The sequence below is a fragment of the Andrena cerasifolii genome, chromosome 1 (genome assembly GCF_050908995.1).
Source record: "Andrena cerasifolii isolate SP2316 chromosome 1, iyAndCera1_principal, whole genome shotgun sequence".
Lineage (NCBI taxonomy): Eukaryota > Metazoa > Arthropoda > Insecta > Hymenoptera > Andrenidae > Andrena > Andrena cerasifolii.
The window spans coordinates 10,068,391-10,090,638 of record NC_135118.1 but is presented as its reverse complement, the minus strand read 5'-3'; the positions used below and the strand labels follow the sequence as shown (position 1 = coordinate 10,090,638).

The 22,248-nt window shown below is 39.5% G+C and overlaps 2 protein-coding genes and 1 long non-coding RNA gene across 3 annotated transcripts in view; 2 read left to right on the top strand and 1 right to left on the bottom strand.

The window, feature by feature from the left end:
- Numb (NUMB endocytic adaptor protein) overlaps positions 1-4,024 on the bottom strand; it is a 64,176-nt gene extending 60,152 nt beyond the window's left edge. Inside the window, exon 1 of the mRNA XM_076824384.1 lies at positions 3,984-4,024. The gene's annotated coding sequence lies outside the window, so the exon portion shown is untranslated. The remainder of the gene's footprint in view (positions 1-3,983) is intronic.
- The window catches only part of LOC143375492 (uncharacterized), a 448,968-nt gene that overhangs the window by 136,812 nt on the left and 289,908 nt on the right, over positions 1-22,248 (top strand). The gene's annotated exons all lie outside the window — the stretch shown is intronic.
- The window catches only part of LOC143370882 (uncharacterized), a 36,695-nt gene continuing 24,935 nt past the window's right edge, over positions 10,489-22,248 (top strand). Inside the window, exons 1-5 of the mRNA XM_076815862.1 lie at positions 10,489-10,536; positions 12,500-12,727; positions 13,340-13,618; positions 15,665-15,869; positions 15,941-16,162. Coding sequence (XP_076671977.1) covers positions 10,489-10,536; positions 12,500-12,727; positions 13,340-13,618; positions 15,665-15,869; positions 15,941-16,162 — 982 coding nt within the window. The remainder of the gene's footprint in view (positions 10,537-12,499; positions 12,728-13,339; positions 13,619-15,664; positions 15,870-15,940; positions 16,163-22,248) is intronic.

Genomic DNA, 22,248 nt, shown 5'->3' with positions numbered 1-22,248 from the left:
GACTTAACTGTTCATGGGACAATGAATGGAAAAATTCTGCAGCAGCATATAGGTACTTTCAAAATTAATGAACAATTTTTCGGTACAAATAAAGATAAACTCACGACTGGACCTATGTAATCGAAAGCAACAAATAATATTAAATAGACCGAAGATAGGCCATAGAAAATTCACTCAATCTTATTTCGTATCCAAGGTTAATCCCTCAATCTGCGAAATATGTAATCGTCAAATCGCTATTAAACACATTCTCCTGAACTGTTCTAAATACTCTGAGTTTCGGGGGAAGTTTCAAATAAGAGCAACCACGAGAGAAAATTTCAACGATTACTGCTAAATATTAAAAGTGTTTTCCATCCTGAAAGATGCGGTGCTCTACAACAAAATTTAGCTCTCTAAAGATCATTCACCTTAAATCTTACCTAACATTTTGACCGCTTAAGTGCAGTTGGTGCGACGTTAAAATACACAATAAAGAAAAAATATCCCTCAAAATAAAATTAACGTTCCTTAAGCATGTGTTATCAATTTCGCCATATTTTAATCCCCGATGAGTGGTTCTAAAGGGAATTAAACTCTATTAGCGCTAGTTAGTTTCACTTTTACTGCTCTAAAGTGTAGCTTGAAGGAGCGACTGATACGTGGTTGTACGTCCTTGGATCAGTAGATACCTCGTTTTCGCGTCGTAACTGTAAATAATTACAAGCTACAATATCTGTTTTTGCTTTTCGTTACTCGTTACTGTAGTCCGTTTATTCGGTGCAATAAAAGCGTGGCAACTTACTATCGAATTATGGGGTAAGCATCGACAAAGTAATTATTTTTATCATTTGGTCCTGCTGCTCCTGAACGCTTCACACCAAATTTAATTTCTTAGAAAAATTAAGGAAAAAATCATTTTTTACAAGTGCCTATACAAAGCATTATCATACCAAAATAAAATTTATGAAAACATATCTTATTACTAAATAATTATTTGAAGCGTTAAAGAGTTAAATTCTACACAAGAGATGCTTGAAGCACTAGATAGTAACTTTATGTTGAACAGCTCTGTTGATTATTGCAAAAAGTTCCTCGTTTATTGCTAAAGTTTCAAACTTGGACAAATTGCTGAAGACGTTATTTATATGGGAAACGATCGAGCGTTTTAAAGGAAATAACGTTCTTCATGGGATTCGTCTCGAGTCTTTTGCACGTGCGTTTCCGATACACCATATGGTCGCAGATAAAACCACATGCCGGTGTATTCCCATGTTCATTGTGCCCGTGAACAGGTAGAAAATGCATAACATGTGCTTTGATACGAACGGAGTTTTAATATCCGTCTAACCTTTTTACTACTTAGTCGATTATTTTATGCAGTTATATATGCTGCCTATTATACTAATCTCATATTTCTGAATATGCAGTAGCAATATATGTATTATGTACATTAGAACGCGAATTATCCATTATTCAGATACAGATTATTTCGAGTATCGATAATAAGAAAATTTATTTCCCAGTTATCGATTATCCGAATGTTGTTTATATTTTTTTATCCGAATAATCTTTGTGTTCAATATCGATTGCTGGAGCTAATCATTATTGTAAGTTATCCCCCCCGCTTCAAACGACTAGTTGAAGTTCTGCTGAAAGTTCTATATATTAAAATTATTCAGAAATATATTACGCGCAAAATTATGCAATGGCAAATGTATGCAAAATTATGTAATAGCAAATATAGCGGACCATGATGAAATGTAGTAAAATATTTTGAACTTATATTGAAATATGACACCATACAATAAATTACAATACCTATAGTAAACTAGAGTATACTAAAATATATCCAAAATTACTGTCTACGAATCCCGGTCGTGTAATTTAAATGCGAAATTTGCTCGTTACGCGGTACAAGAGATTATGCAAATAACAAAATACATCGACCTACTTTTGAGGAGTGTTATAAAGTATATTTTATGAAATACAAACAAATTTCAATTTTTATTTAAAAAAGCAAACGAAATTGCAGCTTTCTCGGCAACGTCTGTACTCTTTTAACAAACATGTCAAAATGTGTAACTTTATTGCCTATACGCTAAATCAACCCCAACAAATTTTCTTCGCTTATTACGAAAAATTATTACTCCCTTGCCATTTACTGATGTTGCTAACATAAAGGTTCCACAAATTCTAGTTATGTGCCAACATTTTGTTGTTATCGAAACGAAGAAACTGTGATGTTACATGATAGAGAAAATACAACAAACAAACGTTAAGTCAAAGAGAATGCGATCTGAGACCATTAAATTCTTCATTACATAACACGTAGCGTCTTAACCTCGGACATGGTAATAAATGTTTATTACCATGATTATAGTCAAGACTGTTGCTTTTCGTCTCCGATTCTTCAGTTATTTTGTTTACACAATAAATACATGTGTGTAACAATAAAGCATTATGATACGTAGTATTGCGATCACATGCGAATTAAATGTGTATTTAATCCGTTTTATTTAATTACGACATACGATTACAAAGTAAGGCTTTAGTACTTTTTAAACTATTACTCCTGGAAATCTGTGTACACAGAGTTGCAATATAGGTAAGTTATGGGATGGCTTATGGTGTCAGAATATATTCCCTTGGTATTCATAATGCATTTCATGGTTCGAACAAATTTTTATTTGAATTTTTAAACTGTCTGCAATATGTATATTGTAATAATCATTGTAGGCAAAAAATTGTTATTTGGTGTAATTATTATCGAATATTAATGTACTCGAATACCATTACTTCCGAATGCCATTACATTTCGGCATCATACCGATATTTTGAAAATTATTATTTCTGTATATTAGTATTAAACATAATTTGTTAAAGTATATTATTTTTAAAAATTTTGATATTATATAGTATGTCATTATTTATCATTATCTTTTGTGATTAAATATGCTTTGACTTTCTAAAGCTGACTCGTTGATTGTATAATACTTTAACGCGAACTGAAAGTGTAAAAAGAATTGTTTCCTAGCGGAAAGTTTACGTAAAAAAAACATACTAATATTTAAGTATTAATTAGCAATTCCAAACCTGCAATATATTAACCCTTCGTGGTCACGCCTTCTTATAATCACAAGTTGGTCACACGGGGTTCACTGTACCCCAGCGTCATTTTTTTCGAGTTACCATTTTCGTATTTTTGAATCTTTTAACTTTTCAGTGATAATTGTACGTTCGTAATACTTATACAATCATGGTCTAATAGTCTTTTTTTAGAAATGTAAATTTTGATGCGATAAAATTTGTAGTTGAAAATGAACGATTTTTTAATTTTTTTATATTTTTTATTCTTGCGATAAATCTCCTTTGGAAGTAGTAAAGACACGACATTTTAACTAAAAAATTATTCTTGGGGTACAATGCACCCCGCGTGACCACGAAGGGTTAAATGATAGTTCTAAAATTATAGTTTAAAATAGTGCTATCATGTCTAACTATGTATTTGCTACATAATTTCAGTTTTACCATAATCCCCCTAATGCTTTATTCTAGCCTCGGTCATCATATAAAAAATATAGGAAACACGTGGTACCGATATCCTGATGGGCAGGAAGTGAATACTAGAGCAGATGTTAAAACTGTGGTTCCCTGAAATATATGCTTCCTCTAAGAAAAAAAGCGATTTTAAGAACGTGACACTCGCGTCGTATCCTATGTTTATACAAATAAAGTCGTATAGTTGTTTCCAATTTGGATAGTAGACGTTATTATATCATTCACACAGACTGTATTTTTACTTTCCAATTTTATCCGTAGTATTGAAGAAGGCACGTATGCATATTACACGGACAAAATTAATTTGTTGCTTCATCTACCTTCATCTCGATGTTTTGAATTTGAAAAACATTTCTAGCTAAAGAACTGTATAAGTCACATCTACAACATGCTGGGACGATGGTAAGGCAAATGCAATTTATCATTTAAGTACTCACACTCACAGTGGGATGTCTACAAGAATCGCAGCCCGATGTGGATTTAGCTGAAACAGAATAGAGTATAAAGCATTAAATACCAATAATTATATTGTTCTATTAGATTTATTTTGTACAATTTGAATTTTATTCTTTCGAAATATGAAAATTTCAATTATTACACGTAACCTGTCACATCTTTCTTTGTATTTACAAGCATGAAAATTATTTCGCTTTGAAAATTATTTCGTTGTAGGCTTCTTGCAATGTTCGTTGAAATATTTTTATTCATAAACGTCGGCATATTCGTTTCATAAATATTAAACGCTGTTCCGTAAAAAACTATCCTTTCTTATTAATCTTCTTTATCAGAATGAAGGAGAGTCTGTCTATAATGACATTCACGAAGTTAATTAGTGACATTGTTAATTTTACACCAATCGATAACGCCAGTCAGATAACGTCTCAAATATTAAACGCGAAAAAAGCAAATACTTCACTATCCAGATACGTCTTCTGAACTTCCCAGAATCGTACAAATTTACGAATTTGAGTCTTGTAATTATGTAACGATTAATACCATCTAATTCTCTCTTACAAATTAATGCCATCAATCACTTAAGGAAAATGTATTTTCTATTGTATTGTAATTCTACGAAATTAGTATTCACTTTTCGAAGAGTGGAAGCTAACTTTCTTAGACCCGAAGAAACATGTACACCCAATGTAACGTTTAATTACGTGAATACGAAATTATTGCCACACCGGCCGTGCCGTATACACGAGTGGTTCCATTGGATTTGAATTTACGTCACTTGTTATGTCTTACGGTTTGCAAATATTAGTTCGCCGACTGAACAAGGAGGTTCACGGAGATGCAACCTTATGTGACCGATGAATCTGGAACGATATAACATTTATCCTGAAAATAAGTAGCCCCGTTTTCGAACTCGTTTGTAGATCTCAATTTTCGAAAATCGCAGCCCTTTAAGAAAAATTTTAGAAAAAAACTTTGTCATTGAAGAAAATACGTTTCGAGCCAACTCGTCACAAAGGAATCCCCAAACTGCTTGGACGCGTCTGCACGCGCCCCATAAAAATGCGCATGGCGCTTTAGATCGGGCGAAACGGTTCCCACGACACCCCGTCTGCTTCTATGGGAACGTTTTATTGGGGTGGAATTATTGTACGTGTCTGTACTTACACGCGTACAGGCGCATGCCTGTCGTCGAAGTTCGTCGTAACGAAAAAGCGTTGAACTCTTAGGTAGGTAGGTAGGTAGGTAGGTGCAGTGAAACTCTGATACTTGCAGGAAGATTAACTACAAATTAAGAGTAGGTACATCGATACTAAAACCTCACTCCCACTTTGAACTCGAATTACGTTTTGTTATTTATTTGTTCCTGCCATTCGTCGACCAAATATGAACAATCGCCTAGCTTTCCAAGTGTATAAGTTTTACGATACTTCAGATAGGTACTAACAAAGGAAGGCTGCCAACTTGAAAATTTTGATTTTAATGAAACTTTGCGTGAATGTGAAGCATAATAAAGCGAGCAAGAAACAATTTTTTCGGACAGATATTCACATTCTGAAACTCGTGAAAAGGTGAGATCGATACTTAAAGTTATCGCGCCTTTTTTCTGTGTTGATATAAGTTTTTAACAATGTGAAAATAGATTAATTAGGCATAATGACCTGCAACATATTTCGTGATCCCAGAGTTTACCGTTCGAAAGTTTTTAGGCGACGGACAAACACACAAACACTTTCTGCTTTAGAAGGTAGTTGAAAGTGCTAAATAAAATGTTTTCATTCTGAAATGCATCGTAAATAGGAAGAAAACATTCTGCAGGGATTAAATTCACGTAGAAGCTCCCCCCAAAAAGACATTCCAGAAAAAATACACTTTCAGTAAAAGGTACATACCTACAGGTGAAAATGATACCTAATTTTTTTTATTGAAGGGTACATTTATTAATTAAATATTTCCAATTTTTGAATGCACATTATTAATAACTAAAGGAGTTATCACTATCAATAAGAGATGTGCTTTTTCGAGCTGTCCGGCTTGAACGGTATATTGAAGACAAAAACTTGAACGTTTTTTAAAAATACATTAAAAGTAGACGAAGGTGACGTCGTCACTTTTTTAACTTTCAAAATTAATTTTTTGATAATTACAAAATAAACTAACTTCTTCAATCGAAATTTTGTGTTTATTTTTTAAGGGATCGCCATTTTGTACGAAAATGAAATATTAAAAATCAGAGAATGTGAAGGACCTCTATTTGTATTCTATTTTTAAAATCCGTTCAAGTATTTATCGTCAGACTTACCGTTTGGGCTGGACATTATCCACCGGGCAACGCCTCGAAAAACTATACGTCGCATATCGGCAGTGGTATTACCTTTAGTTATTATCATTTGATAATTAAAAATGGAACAATCTAATTAAGACATATACCTTTTATTAAAAAACAAAATTCAGTACGATTTTCATGTATAACTTCTAAAAAAAATCCTGAATTTGTATCGGTTTCTCAGTCTTCTTGGTAGATGTAACCCCTCAAGCCATAAGGATATTACTTAGTGATCTATTTATATTACGGCTCGGGTAAGACATGGTTACAGAATTAAATGAATTTAATTATGCCTAGTAGTGACGCGTTTCAACTCTAAAAGGTTTCGATACGTTTTATCTAGGGTATTTAAAATCATTATTAACCGCATATGACCTGCACTTCATCAGGCTTGATCGTGGTTCGGATTAGAATAATGCCTTGCTTTAGTCAGGGGTTAGAGTTACAGTTAAGAACTAAACTGGACAATGATTTTCCGAATATAATAAAAGTATGAAAAATCCTACCAGCCATGAGGTCTACTTTCGAGTTCTCGTTACTAATTAAAGGGATAATATAACACACGTTTACGACAAGCAGAAAACTCACAGATATTAGTTTCAACAAAATACTTCACTACATGATCAATTTGGCCTCCCGGGAAGACGCTACGAAAAACGGCATTCCCATCTATGTATAACACGAAGTTCTGTGGCGCGAGCCACTGCTAAGAAAGGCATTCTGTAGCGCTATTTATGAATATTCTTCATAACATTATATTCGCTTTCCCATCGTTTTTGCATTAGCATTATTATCAGTGTAAAACTCGAAGAAAGTTTGTTAGATCAAGAGTGAGAAATTGGACCGAGTTGGTTACTGACAGAACGGCCATGTGCGCGTGGCGCTGTGATCTACGCCACAGAACCACGTGTCATAGATGGGAATGCCGTTCTTCATAGCGTCTCGCGGAAGACAAGAGTGGGGTGGTCAAGTATTTTGTACTACTTCCACGCTATACCCACACAGTTCCTACATGATTTCTATGCTATTCCTACTGCGCGCGGCTGAGCTGGATAGCGGGACGGCACAGGGGCAAGAGGAGTACTCTTTGTCATGCGGTGTTATATGATCAGATTCAGGAGGTACATGGTAGGTACACTGCTGAACAAAATACTTGACCAATCCACTCCTGCCTCCTGAGGCACGCTACGGTAAACGGCATTCACATCTATAACACGAGGTTCTATGGCCGTTCTGTCAACAATCGACATGTTTGAGTTTTTGAAAAATTCTTCGACTTTTACACTGATAATACTAATGCAAAAATGATACGAATGCGAATCAAATATCGTAAACAATATTCATAAACAATATTCTTCCAGCACGCGTTCGTTTCTTTATTGCAATAATACAGTTTTTCTAAATATCAAATAGTTACATTCATTATTTCGCAAGATATAATTTCCTTATGCATATTCGATAGCGGGTGTGTACGAAGGCAATTTGTGTAGAATAAAATAACAAAGAAATAGTGGAAAAGAAAAGTTCGTTTTTAATGTATTTCCCACACATTCCTGTAAACATTTATATTGTTATTACACATTACATATATATATGGTATAAAGATATGTGAAATTATCAAATATAATTATCAAGTGTTGTTCGATTATTCCTACCCCAGAATACGAGTATAGTGTTAAGATAGAAGGATAAGTAGAGCTTGGAATATTTCAGCGAGGTGCTGGAGCTGATGGAATTTTGAAAATTTTAAATATCCTCTCTGCTTCAGCACCTTTCTAAAATTACCAAGTTCCAATTCCTTGGTGAGCTATTCCAAGTTATATCATTAAAGTACTTCTTTCACAAATAACATTTTTGCGATCGAACGAAATTTGTTTTGCGACTTTGCGTTAAATAAACTCGAACAAAACAGCAAGGTTAAAGGGTGAATGTGTTTTTTGAATAGTCAGAATGTTTAGGCCATTGCTTCGTATGTTTTCGCGAAAAGTGTAAGTGTGACACCCGTGCTACTCAACGTATGGAGTCGTCTCGACATGAAAACACGCCTGTATTACCTACATAGTGAAGGGGCTATTGATTCGCCGCTTCTAAAAGGAACATAATAATAAGCTGTTTTGTTATAATCACTCTCATAAAACATACGAATTCAAAGAACTCATATGCAAAGCCATAGATCGCTTAAACAAACGATTTTTCAGTTACTCGTCCTTTACTAGCTACTAGGTTAGTAGAGGATGCCGAATGCTTAAGCATTTGCTTAAGAATGTTGTTTGTTTTTATTGTTTTCCTGTGTTTTAAACACGATGGCGTTTCAAGCTTATTTTTGCTTATATTGCCCAACGAACTATAGTCCCCATTTTTTTGATCCCTCCTCTCTCCTTCGGGTCCCAGCAGCAGCAGCGCACCGGGAGAAAGGTGGTCGTCTCCCATCTTTCCCCAGTACACCGCCCCGTGATGCTTAACTTCGGTGATCTAACGAGAACCGGTGTTTTCCATCACGGCTACGGCCGCTGGTATTTACTTAAGAATAAGTAGCGACTATGAATACCGGCCTTAATGAATAGGTGAAATGAAATTGGTTTAAACAGTCTAACAAATTAAGCATTCAAGCCAAGCTTAATGATTAGCTCGGTTGGTATTGCATAACGTGGGACAATTGACATCAAACGCAGACCAAAAGTGAATATCAAACTCAGACACTGTTTCTTGTTCCAACGATTCGAATGGATAAACAACCACGCGAAATCATAGGCGTCTACGCCTGACAGTGTACATGAAATTATCATGAACATCTCATTGTCAGAAGAATAACTTAAGTAATCCCCTGATAACGTGTTAATAATGGAGGTGACGGTAGCGTGTGTAACATTAATTAGGCGTAACTGAACGATTGACACAGGTGTTGTAAAAGTACGGGAGCATGTTTAATTAACCGAAACTCTCTGTCGTAGTAAGTGCAAACAACTTTTCGCCAAATTTTACGGCGTATATAAGCGAGAAAGCAATTTTGCCAGAGATCGCGTCTGATCGCAACCAAGTGCAGAGTTGGAGGAATCACAGATGGCGAAAGCCGTTCTCCTCCTTTGTTTTCTTGTCGCTGCTGCGAGTGTAAGTGAAAACACTGCTCTTTTTCCAAGTTCATTGAGTTTTGTGATTGGTGTAGGAAGTGATAATGACGACCATAACAATTGTTATAGTTGACGGAGAAAAAGTGCCTGAAAAGGAACCAATGTAAAATGTATGAATGTGACAACGTACTTGTGCATCGTCTTTTACTTTCATATCGAACTCATGCGGTATAGGAATTTTTCTAAGAACTCAGAGAACGGTACATCCGTTATTTTTTTAATATCGTTTCTGCAATTTGTAGACAAGACACTTGAAAATAGTGTTTTCTCAAAGACAACGTGCGTCGAAGAGGATAGATTTCTCCTTTCTGATATTTTTATATAATACTAGTAAAATACCTGTGCTTCGCTACGGCATTGATTAGTACTGTAGTTAATTATATTTAATTTTAAAAGTATATGTAGCGCCCTCTGCACGTGGGTTTTGGAACTACTCTATAGCCTATAGCAGACCCATTAAAACAATCATTCTTCTGGTATATGGTTCATTGAAATGGGTTCAGTAGTTTCTGAGTTTTGCGCTGTCAAACATAAACACATGCATTCATAACGCAACCGCGGGTGGTTGCGAGCGAAACCAAGAGCGACGGTTGTGCCCCACCAAGGGGCCTTTCGCTCTTGAGGGTCGCGAGGAGCCTGGCTCGGTGCCTTCAAGATGCGAAAAGCAACTCGCGATTGATCTGGCGTGGTATAGATAGATAGATGAATAATATCCTAATATACATATAATAACACTTTGAGTGGTGTCAGAGTGTTTTCACGTCAATATCTCCTGGAAAGGATCTAAAACATTGTCCGAAAGCCAGAGAATGTCTCTTCCGAAAACAACGCAAACTTAAGAATCACTTTATACTCCGCAGCTTCAGCAACCTGTCGCATACAACGAGTAATATACAGTAATGAAAATTCTATATTCTATATTTTCCATTGGATCTGCATGAATGGTATAGTCAGTCGAATGGGGAAATTCTCCGAATAGTGAAATGAATCCGAACTCGTCCAAAGTCGGACTATTTTTAAACAAATTTTTAATTATACGTAATGCACAATAATGTACTGATGGATGCAAGAAGAGCCTCAGTGCCGAAAGTAAGTTTCGAGATAATTATCTATAAACATTGCGCAGTTAGATATTTTTTATACATACTGAAGTTGTCATAAAACTATTTGTAATATTTCAAATTTTGATATATCGCCTTTGTAGTTGCATTATTACAATCGGAATTATGTAATAAATTAATGAGTGAAATGAATTTTAATTACAGCCCTCTCAGGTGCTTCTTACATAATATGGAGAAATATAGAATACAATGTTGTTTTTTAAACATTATTTTTATTATTTACTTAATATTTGCATACTATTTGAAAAATATAGAATATTGAAAAAATGTAGTAAAAAAAAGTCATAGATCGTGTCATGTTCAGGTTGATGTATGTTTGGCTTACAAGGGAAGTTCCCCAACCGGGAAATTAAAAAAATTATGAAACTTTGGATATATGTAAAGGATATATAGATATGTATTACGCAATATTTTTACTACCCAAATTCAATCTATCCGGGTTTTTTCCGATTTTGTCTTATAACTCGCGAACTGTAAGAGATAGAATAAAAGTTTCAAGTAAAAAGTTACTTCTTTTAATTAGATCTATCATTTGGTGAATAAATTATTTTACAGTTGACGAGTTATAACACAAAATCGGGAAATAGCCGAATTTTCAGGAGTCAATTTCACCCCTTAGAGTGAATTTGGGCACCAAAAAGAATGGGTAATTATTTACAAAAGAGTAGTCTTCAGTGATTTCGACGATCTTGAAACTTGAAATATGTTGTCAAAGTTAACATTCTGAACAACTTTTTCCTATACATGTTACCGCCGCTCGGTTTTAGTCTTCAATTTGCAAAAAACTGATGGGTAGGTAGTTGATTGGGGTTACTGGGGACAGTGAGGGAGGGGGGCGCTAAATTATCTAGCCTAATCCAACTACTGATCACAGTTTTCTGCGAATATCTTGGAACATGTACCTATAGGAACAAGTTGTTCAGAATCATGCCCCGGATAACATATTCCAAGGTCATCGAAATCAGTGAGGACTATTCTTAGGTAAATAAGTTACCAAAAATTGCGTAATATATTTATGTATCCTCTACACATCCTCAAAGTTTCATCATTTTTTAAATTTCCAGGTTGGGGATCTTCCTTTGTTAGATACGAGTTATTTTTTAAATTTAAAATTTTAAATTACCATAGCTTTGTCAAATTTAAAGATACGGCAATGAAGTTTAGGGGCATATGTAGAAAAGAATGAGAAATCTAATTACGCGTTTTATGCAAAAAGGTCCTGAGTATCCTGAGGCCGTTCTTGCAACCAACAGTACAATTGGGATACGGGAGCCGTATTCCACGTATATTTCGACTTATTTTCGTCATTGCTCATCGAGTAAATTATTAACCCAGCGTTGGTAAAGTGAGGTCTCACAGCCCCAAAGATTTTAAATCGAGTACAAATTTTAACAACGCATGGCAGTGAGTCGTTATTTAGTTTGTTCATTATATAAGCTAGGAAGAGTATATTTTTTATGAAAATTAAAGCTGTTTAATTAGTTAAGTATTTTTGGATAATAAAAATTTTATTTGATATATCTGCGTTTTTATTCTGTAAAATTTCACGCCATTATATAAACTCATATTAATTAAAGATATGGATTTCTATAATACACCAAATTATTCGCGGGGTCTGTGGGACCCCACCTTACTACTCTTGTTACATTTCCCCACCTTACTAACGGTGGGTTAATCGTGTTATCATAAAAGCTCTAAAAATATAAAAAAAAGAAATTTAAATTTCCATTTACTGTCGGGATGTGTTCAAAGCGTGGGGTGAACTGGACAAATATTTCTCGTCAGAAGGGATCGCTTGAAAGGCTTGGGTGATTTGGAATGGTGTTTCGTCAAACCTTGCTCCAGTTAAAGTGTTAAACGATTGATTTTAGATACAAATTGATATGTTATAGGAAATAAGATATTTATGATATCCTTTTCATATATTTCAGGGCAGCGGCATTGGCCCTCCACACTGGGGAGTAATTAATCCAATAGCTAGGGTCATTGAAGAATATGAACGCAATGCTGCAAAAAAGATCCAAATTGCCGTTAGGAGGGCCAACGCTGTTATAGGAAACATCGAAGAGCTTGCCAAGTTTCATGTAAGACAGCTTGAGAGGGCCGCCGAAAGAACAAATAAACATGCGGTTTCCCAGGTCCAGCATACAATGAAAAAGGTAAGAATACAAAGTAAAAGATTTCATGCCTCGGTTAATGTGATGGAAATACTTATGTGTGTATTTTAGGGTGACACATACTTTTCGATTTTTGATTTTGATAGGAGGCCCCCCTTAATATTGTTCCTTTTGATCTAAAATTGCGCTACACCAGATTTCAGCTCATTCGGATAATATTATCCCGTGGCGACAACACGTGGAAATTAACCCTCGTGTCAATAACCGGGTACCGGGGTACCCACCTGGGCATGTTTCATGCAATTTTGTTATGTTCACGTGTTAAAGTTAGGTATTCCTATTTCAAAGCATGAAAGTGACCTTCAGATGTTAACGTAAACGTCCACGTCTTCCAGTGATTCGAATACTCATCATATAAACAATTATTCCGTGTGTCTCCGAATTATTTACCCAATCACATTAGTCACAATGTCTGTTTATATCATACAATTAGTCTATAATGATACATTTTCATATTGTAAAAATTAATTTCAGTACCGAAGTCTACATAATGAATTACTGTGAACCGTGTAAAATCAACTGTTACTAATTATTGTCCAAATTTTTAATTGTGTATGGTTCAAATACATTATACTCAATATGTTGCATTCGCAGGTGGATACGAAAGTTAGAATATTGAAAAGAAGAGCATATGGAATCAACGTCGACAAATGCACCCAGGAGTTAACGAAATTAAATGAAACCGCGAGTAATATACTTAAAACTGTTTCAAACTGTGTACTAAAAAAAGTAGAGGGTGGGATATACTTCTGTGGAACAGTTACTCAGGCAATAGAAGACATGGACAAGAAATTCAACGAAATCACCGAAAAGTCAAATCAATGTAGCAAATCATTCGAATATTTCCTTGAAATAACAGGATGTTTAAATGCTGTAAGTACAAACTATACTAAAAACCAATTATATGGCAACTGTAGCTAAATCTAGGTTTCATGTTCAGCTCTCACAAATGACAATTAAAACAGTTTTACTATTGTTACACAGTTAGATTAAGGGTATTTTAAAGGGTATTTTATCGAAAGGGAAGTGACACCGGTGGATTCCTGGCGTTCTCCCGATTAAAATCATACCAAATTTCATGTAACTCGGACTATTTTTAACGAAGTCAGCTTGAAATGATATAAATCGATTTTTCATGGAATTTCCTTCATTATAGTCCGAATTAAGTCGTTCCTGGTGTTAGTTTCATTGGGGAAACACAAGGAATCCATTGGCGTTGTTTTCGCAAAGATCTGATGAGAAATGCGGAAATCATAGACAGTTCTCACTTTTTAATGGTATTCAAACCCCTTGGAGGGTGATGGAAATTCGGAGAGGCACTGCGGGGGGTTGTCCTCGCCACGGGGTACCAGGCATCATGAGTCATGTATCAATGTTTCCCTGCAACATATATCAGCGTCTGGAGGTCCCTTAACGCGCGCACCAAGCCTCAATCCCCAGTCCACGGCGGCTCGAACGCGCGTTAGAATCTTATTCGTCGTCGAAAGTCATAGATGAAGTTAAAGTTAAAGGTGAAAAATTTAGTTGACGCTCAAGTTGAAACGCTTGACGAAAAAAAGAAATTAACTTCATTCGTCGAATAAAGTCAACTCGGGTTAACGAATAATTTTTTTATAACTATTATTAGTTATTTGAAATTTTATTTAAATACAAATTTGGCCCATCTGTGCCTGCGTACTTGATCGATGAACCATGAGTCATTGCAGCATGGAAAATTATATTTTTATAATTCTTATATGTTTTCAATGCAAAGATTATTAATAAATGGGAAAATGGTCCTGTTAAAAATCACTCGAATCATGGCTATACTCGTACTCATTCTCATATAAGTTATGTAGATAGTACTGCAAACTCTCGCTACGGGCCCGCGCTCGGGGCTGGTGGCGAACGCTTAAGGTGGGGTTTCACTAGTGCAACGGCGCGCCGCGTACGTTTTATTCGACACGCAAGGCCGATTTGTTGCAGAAAGATGTTCCCACTGGTGCAACTGCGCGTCGCGTCCGGGTCAAATTTACGAGTTTCTTGGATTTTCGAATAGTTTGGAGCACTTCAAAGGGTCGACTTTTATGACGACCCGCACGTCGAAAGCGATCGTGTGGCCATGGGTAGAATGCAACCAATCAAATCCAGGCAGATGTAGGTGCTCTCCCCCCCCCCCCCTCAAATACGTATCACTCTTCTTGTATAAAGTCGCAATTATTCTTCCGTCCCCATATTCCTATGTCCATGGAGAGCCCCACAGGTAGGGTTCGGAGCGATTAATTGCTGTGATGAAGGGGGAAACACCTACAGGAGCCAAGCCAACCACGGCCAACCAGCGTCTCCGAGAAATAGATTGTCGACGCTGGTTGGCCGTGGTTGGCTTCGCGTTGGAGCCTCTTGGTTGGCTTCGCACTGGCGTCAGTTCACGCACATATTACCACTACTCCTGTAGGTGTTTCCCCCTCCATCACTGCAATTAATCGCTCCGAATACTGCCCATAAAACTCGCGGGGCCTGCCTTGCACAGCGGTGAATTTGTCAATAATATTCGACGGACTGTAACTTTAGAATGCTCGAAATAGTCGCAATTGTGATACAACAGACAACGTTGCGTAGTACACATAACTGTACGTAGCGGCATTGCAATCCAAAGCGTTAGGAGATAACTGCGAGGATAGATTAAAATGGGACACCCTGTATATGGCAGAGGCAGTTGAAATAATATGATAGGACTAAGCGGGCAGTAGCCTGAAAGTGTTTGAGAAACTTTGAATAAGACAAACACTAATGTACAGATACATCAGACTATACTGAATTTTAAAATAAGAAGCATTAAAAAATTAATGTATATCTCCAAATATATGATCACTCATATGACAGAAAAGAATATTTTATAAATCAAAGCTTGTTATAAAACCATCATAAAAATACCAACAGGCTGTGATGGAGGCACATCAAATAGCAAACGAAAACATTCACACAGTGAAAAAGGAGATACTCCAAGCCATTAACTATATTAAGAGAGATATAAATTCCATGGCCGATTGTTCCGTGGTCAAACTAATTTCAAACCTACTACAACTTAAGATCACAGTATTGCGAAGTGTTGAAGTGTGTATTCTAGAAGCAATTATGAACTCAGGTACGGAACAGAATCACGAAATGACAAAGATCCAACTGATAAACAAACTCACGCATACCAATTTATTACAGGTACCACTGAAATATCTGTCACAGTAACAACACAGGGACCAACAACAGGAACAAACATTGCCACGCAGACACATCAAACCATAACTGCGCAGTCTGCTTCAACTACAACTGAGCAGCCTGTGTCGGGAACAACTACGCAAACTACACCGAGTACGATAAAACCACGACCATCGTGCACAACTAAGCAGCCTGTGTCAACAACAACTGAGAGGACCAGACCTAGTCCGACAAAACCCCGCCCAACGTGCACAACTAAGCAGCCTACGACTATAACAACTGAGAGGACTAGACCTAGTCCGACAGAACCAAGTACATCGACTACAACTAAGCAGCCTACCTCAACCACAACTGAGAGGACTAGGCCTAGTCCGACAGAGCCTAGTACATCGACTACAACTAAGCAGCCTACCTCAACCACAACTGAGAGGACTAGGCCTAGTCCGACAGAGCCTAGTACATCGACTACAACTAAGCAGCCTACCTCAACCACAACTGAGAGAACTAGGCCTAGTCCGACAGAGCCTAGTACATCGACTACAACTAAGCAGCCTACCTCAACCACAACTGAGAGGACTAGGCCTAGTCCGACAGAGCCTAGTACATCGACTACAACTAAGCAGCCTACCTCAACCACAACTGAGAGGACTAGGCCTAGTCCGACAGAGCCCAATACATCGACTACAACTAAGCAGCCTACGACAATAACAACAGAAAAGACTAGACCTAGTACGACTGAACCAAGTACATCGACTACAACTAAGCAGCCTACCTCAACCACAACTGAGAGGACTAGACCTAGTCCGACAGAGCCTAGTACATCGACTACAACTAAGCAGCCTACCTCAACCACAACTGAGAGAACTAGGCCTAGTCCGACAGAGCCTAGTACATCGACTACAACTAAGCAGCCTACCTCAACCACAACTGAGAGGACTAGGCCTAGTCCGACAGAGCCTAGTACATCGACTACAACTAAGCAGCCTACGACAATAACAACAGAAAAGACTAGACCTAGTCCGACAGAGCCTAGTACATCGACTACAACGAAGCAGCCTACCTCAAGCACAACTGAGAGGACTAGACCTAGTCCGACAGAGCCTAATACATCGACTACAACTAAGCAGCCTACGACAATAACAACAGAAAAGACTAGACCTAGTACGACTGAACCAAGTACATCGACTACAACTAAGCAGCCTACCTCAACCACAACTGAGAGGACTAGACCTAGTCCGACAGAGCCTAGTACATCGACTACAACTAAGCAGCCTACCTCAACCACAACTGAGAGAACTAGGCCTAGTCCGACAGAGCCTAGTACATCGACTACAACTAAGCAGCCTACCTCAACCACAACTGAGAGGACTAGGCCTAGTCCGACAGAGCCTAGTACATCGACTACAACTAAGCAGCCTACCTCAACCACAACTGAGAGGACTAGGCCTAGTCCGACAGAGCCTAGTACATCGACTACAACTAAGCAGCCTACGACAATAACAACAGAAAAGACTAGACCTAGTACGACTGAACCAAGTACAGCGACTACAACTAAGCAGCCTACCTCAACCACAACTGAGAGGACTAGACCTAGTCCGACAGAGCCTAGTACATCGACTACAACTAAGCAGCCTACCTCAACCACAACTGAGAGGACTAGGCCCAGTCCGACAGAGCCTAGTACATCGACTACAACGAAGCAGCCTACCTCAACCACAACTGAGAGGACTAGGCCTAGTCCGACAGTGCCTAGTACATCGACTACAACTAAGCAGCCTACCACAACCACAACTGAGAGGACTAGGCCTACTCCGACAGAGCCTAGTACATCGACTACAACTAAGCAGCCTACCTCAACCACAACTGAGAGGACTAGACCTAGTCCGACAGAACCTAATACATCGACTACAACTAAGCAGCCTACGACAATAACAACAGAAAAGACTAGACCTAGTACGACTGAACCAAGTACATCGACTACAACTAAGCAGCCTACCTCAACCACAACTGAGAGGACTAGACCTAGTCCGACAGAGCCTAGTACATCGACTACAACTAAACAGCCTACGTCAACCACAACTGAGAGGACTAGACCTAGTCCGACGGAGCCTAGTACATCGACTACGACGAAGCAGCCTACCTCAACCACAACTGAGAGGACTAGGCCTAGTCCGACAGAGCCTAGTACATCGACTACAACTAAGCAGCCTACCTCAACCACAACTGAGAGGACTAGGCCTAGTCCGACAGAGCCTAGTACATCGACTACAACTAAGCAGCCTACGACAATACCAACAGAAAAGACTAGACCTAGTACGACTGAACCAAGTACATCGACTACAACTAAGCAGCCTACCTCAACCACAACTGAGAGGACTAGACCTAGTCCGACAGAGCCTAGTACATCGACTACAACTAAGCAGCCTACCTCAACCACAACTGAGAGGACTAGGCCTAGTCCGACAGAGCCTAGTACATCGACTACAACGAAGCAGCCTACCTCAACCACAACTGAGAGGACTAGGCCTAGTCCGACAGTGCCTAGTACATCGACTACAACTAAGCAGCCTACCTCAACCACAACTGAGAGGACTAGGCCTACTCCGACAGAGCCTAGTACATCGACTACAACTAAGCAGCCTACCTCAACCACAACTGAGAGGACTAGACCTAGTCCGACAGAACCTAATACATCGACTACAACTAAGCAGCCTACGACAATAACAACAGAAAAGACTAGACCTAGTACGACTGAACCAAGTACATCGACTACAACTAAGCAGCCTACCTCAACCACAACTGAGAGGACTAGACCTAGTCCGACAGAGCCTAGTGCATCGACTACAACTAAGCAGCCTACGTCAACCACAACTGAGAGGACTAGACCTAGTCCGACAGAGCCTAGTACATCGACTACGACGAAGCAGCCTACCTCAACCACAACTGAGAGGACTAGGCCTAGTCCGACAGAGCCTAGTACATCGACTACAACTAAGCAGCCTACCTCAACCACAACTGAGAGGACTAGGCCTAGTCCGACAGAGCCTAATACATCGACTACAACTAAGCAGCCTACGACAATAACAACAGAAAAGACTAGACCTAGTCCGACAAAGCCTAGTTCATCGACTACAACTAAGCAGCCTACGACAATAACGGCTGAGACGGCTACACCCAGTCCCACAAAACCCCGCCCAACGTGCACAACTAAGCAGCCTACGACAATAACGACAGAAAAGACTAGACCTAGTACGAGTGAACCAAGTACATCGACTACAACTAAGCAGCCTACCTCAACCACAACTGACAGGACTAGGCCTAGTCCGACAGAGCCTAGTACATCGACTACAACTAAGCAGCCTACGACAATAACAACAGAAAAGACTAGACCTAGTACGACAGAGCCTAGTACATCGACTACAACTAAGCAGCCTACCTCAACCACAACTGAGAGGACTAGGCCTAGTCCGACAGAGCCTAGTACATCGACTACAACTAAGCAGCCTACCTCAACCACAACTGAGAGGACTAGGCCTAGTCCGACAGAGCCTAGTACATCGACTACAACTAAGCAGCCTACCTCAACCACAACTGAGAGGACTAGGCCCAGTCCGACAGAGCCTAGTACATCGCCTACAACTAAGCAGCCTACCTCAACCACAACTGAGAGGACTAGACCTAGTCCGACAGAGCCTAGTACATCGACTACAACTAAGCAGCCTACCTCAACCACAACTGAGAGGACTAGGCCCAGTCCGACACAGCCTAATACATCGACTACAACTAAGCAGCCTACGACAATAACAACAGAAAAGACTAGACCTAGTCCGACAAAGCCTAGTACATCGACTACAACTAAGCAGCCTACCTCAACCACAACTGAGAGGACTAGACCTAGTCCGACAGAACCTAATACATCGACTACAACTAAGCAGCCTACGACAATAACAACAGAAAAGACTAGACCTAGTACGACTGAACCAAGTACATCGACTACAACTAAGCAGCCTACCTCAACCACAACTGAGAGGACTAGACCTAGTCCGACAGAGCCTAGTACATCGACTACAACTAAGCAGCCTCCCTCAACCACAACTGAGAGGACTAGACCTAGTCCGACAGAGCCTAGTACATCGACTACAACTAAGCAGCCTACCTCAACCACAACTGAGAGGACTAGACCTAGTCCGACAGAGCCTAATACATCGACTACAACTAAGCAGCCTACGACAATAACAACAGAAAAGACTAGACCTAGTACGACTGAACCAAGTACATCGACTACAACTAAGCAGCCTACCTCAACCACAACTGAGAGGACTAGACCTAGTCCGACAGAGCCTAGTACATCGACTACAACTAAGCAGCCTACCTCAACCACAACTGAGATGACTAGACCTAGTCCGACAGAGCCTAGTACATCGACTACAACTAAGCAGCCTACCTCAACCACAACTGAGAGGACTAGACCTAGTCCGACAGAACCTAGTACATCGACTACAACTAAGCAGCCTACCTCAACCACAACTGAGAGGACTAGGCCTAGTCCGACAGAGCCTAGTACATCGACTACAACTAAGCAGCCTACGACAATAACAACAGAAAAGACTAGACCTAGTACGACTGAACCAAGTACATCGACTACTACTAAGCAGCCTACCTCAACCACAACTGAGAGGACTAGACCTAGTCCGACAGAGCCTAGTACATCGACTACAACTAAGCAGCCTACCTCAACCACAACTGAGAGGACTAGGCCTAGTCCGACAGAGCCTAGTACATCGACTACAACTAAGCAGCCTACCTCAACCACAACTGAGAGGACTAGGCCTAGTCCGACAGAGCCTAGTACATCGACTACAACTAAGCAGCCTACCTCAACCACAACTGAGAGGACTAGACCTAGTCCGACAGAGCCTAGTACATCGACTACAACTAAGCAGCCTACCTCAACCACAACTGAGAGGACTAGGCCTAGCCCGACAGAGCCTAGTACATCGACTACAACTAAGCAGCCTACCTCAACCACAACTGAGAGGACTAGACCTAGTCCGACAGAGCCTAGTACATCGACTACAACTAAGCAGCCTACCTCAACCACAACTGAGAGGACTAGACCTAGTCCGACAGAGCCTAGTACATCGACTACAACTAAGCAGCCTACCTCAACCACAACTGAGAGGACTAGACCTAGTCCGACAGAGCCTAGTACATCGACTACAACTAAGCAGCCTACAACAATAACAACAGAAAAGACTAGACCTAGTACGACTGAACCAAGTACATCGACTACAACTAAGCAGCCTACCTCAACCACAACTGAGAGGACTAGGCCTAGTCCGACAGAGCCTAGTACATCGACTACAACTAAGCAGCCTACGTCAACCACAACTGAGAGGACTAGACCTAGTCCGACAGAGCCTAGTACATCGACTACAACTAAGCAGCCTACCTCAACCACAACTGAGAGGACTAGGCCTAGTCCGACAGAGCCTAGTACATCGACTACAACTAAGCAGCCTACCTCAACCACAACTGAGAGGACTAGACCTAGTCCGACAGAACCTAATACATCGACTACAACTAAGCAGCCTACGACAATAACAACAGAAAAGACTAGACCTAGTACGACTGAACCAAGTACATCGACTACAACTAAGCAGCCTACGACAATAACAACAGAAAAGACTAGACCTAGTACGACAGAGCCTAGTACATCGACTACAACTAAGCAGCCTACCTCAACCACAACTGAGAGGACTAGACCTAGTCCGACAGAGCCTAGTACATCGACTACAACTAAGCAGCCTACGACAATAACAACAGAAAAGACTAGACCTAGTACGACTGAACCAAGTACATCGACTACAACTAAGCAGCCTACGACAATAACAACAGAAAAGACTAGACCTAGTCCGACAAAGCCTAGTTCATCGACTACAACTAAGCAGCCTACGACAATAACGGCTGAGACGGCTACACCCAGTCCCACAAAACCCCGCCCAACGTGCACAACTAAGCAGCCTACGACAATAACGACAGAAAAGACTAGACCTAGTACGAGTGAACCAAGTACATCGACTACAACTAAGCAGCCTACCTCAACCACAACTGAGAGGACTAGGCCTAGTCCGACAGAGCCTAGTACATCGACTACAACTAAGCAGCCTACGACAATAACAACAGAAAAGACTAGACCTAGTACGACAGAGCCTAGTACATCGACTACAACTAAGCAGCCTACCTCAACCACAACTGAGAGGACTAGACCTAGTCCGACAGAGCCTAGTACATCGACTACAACTAAGCAG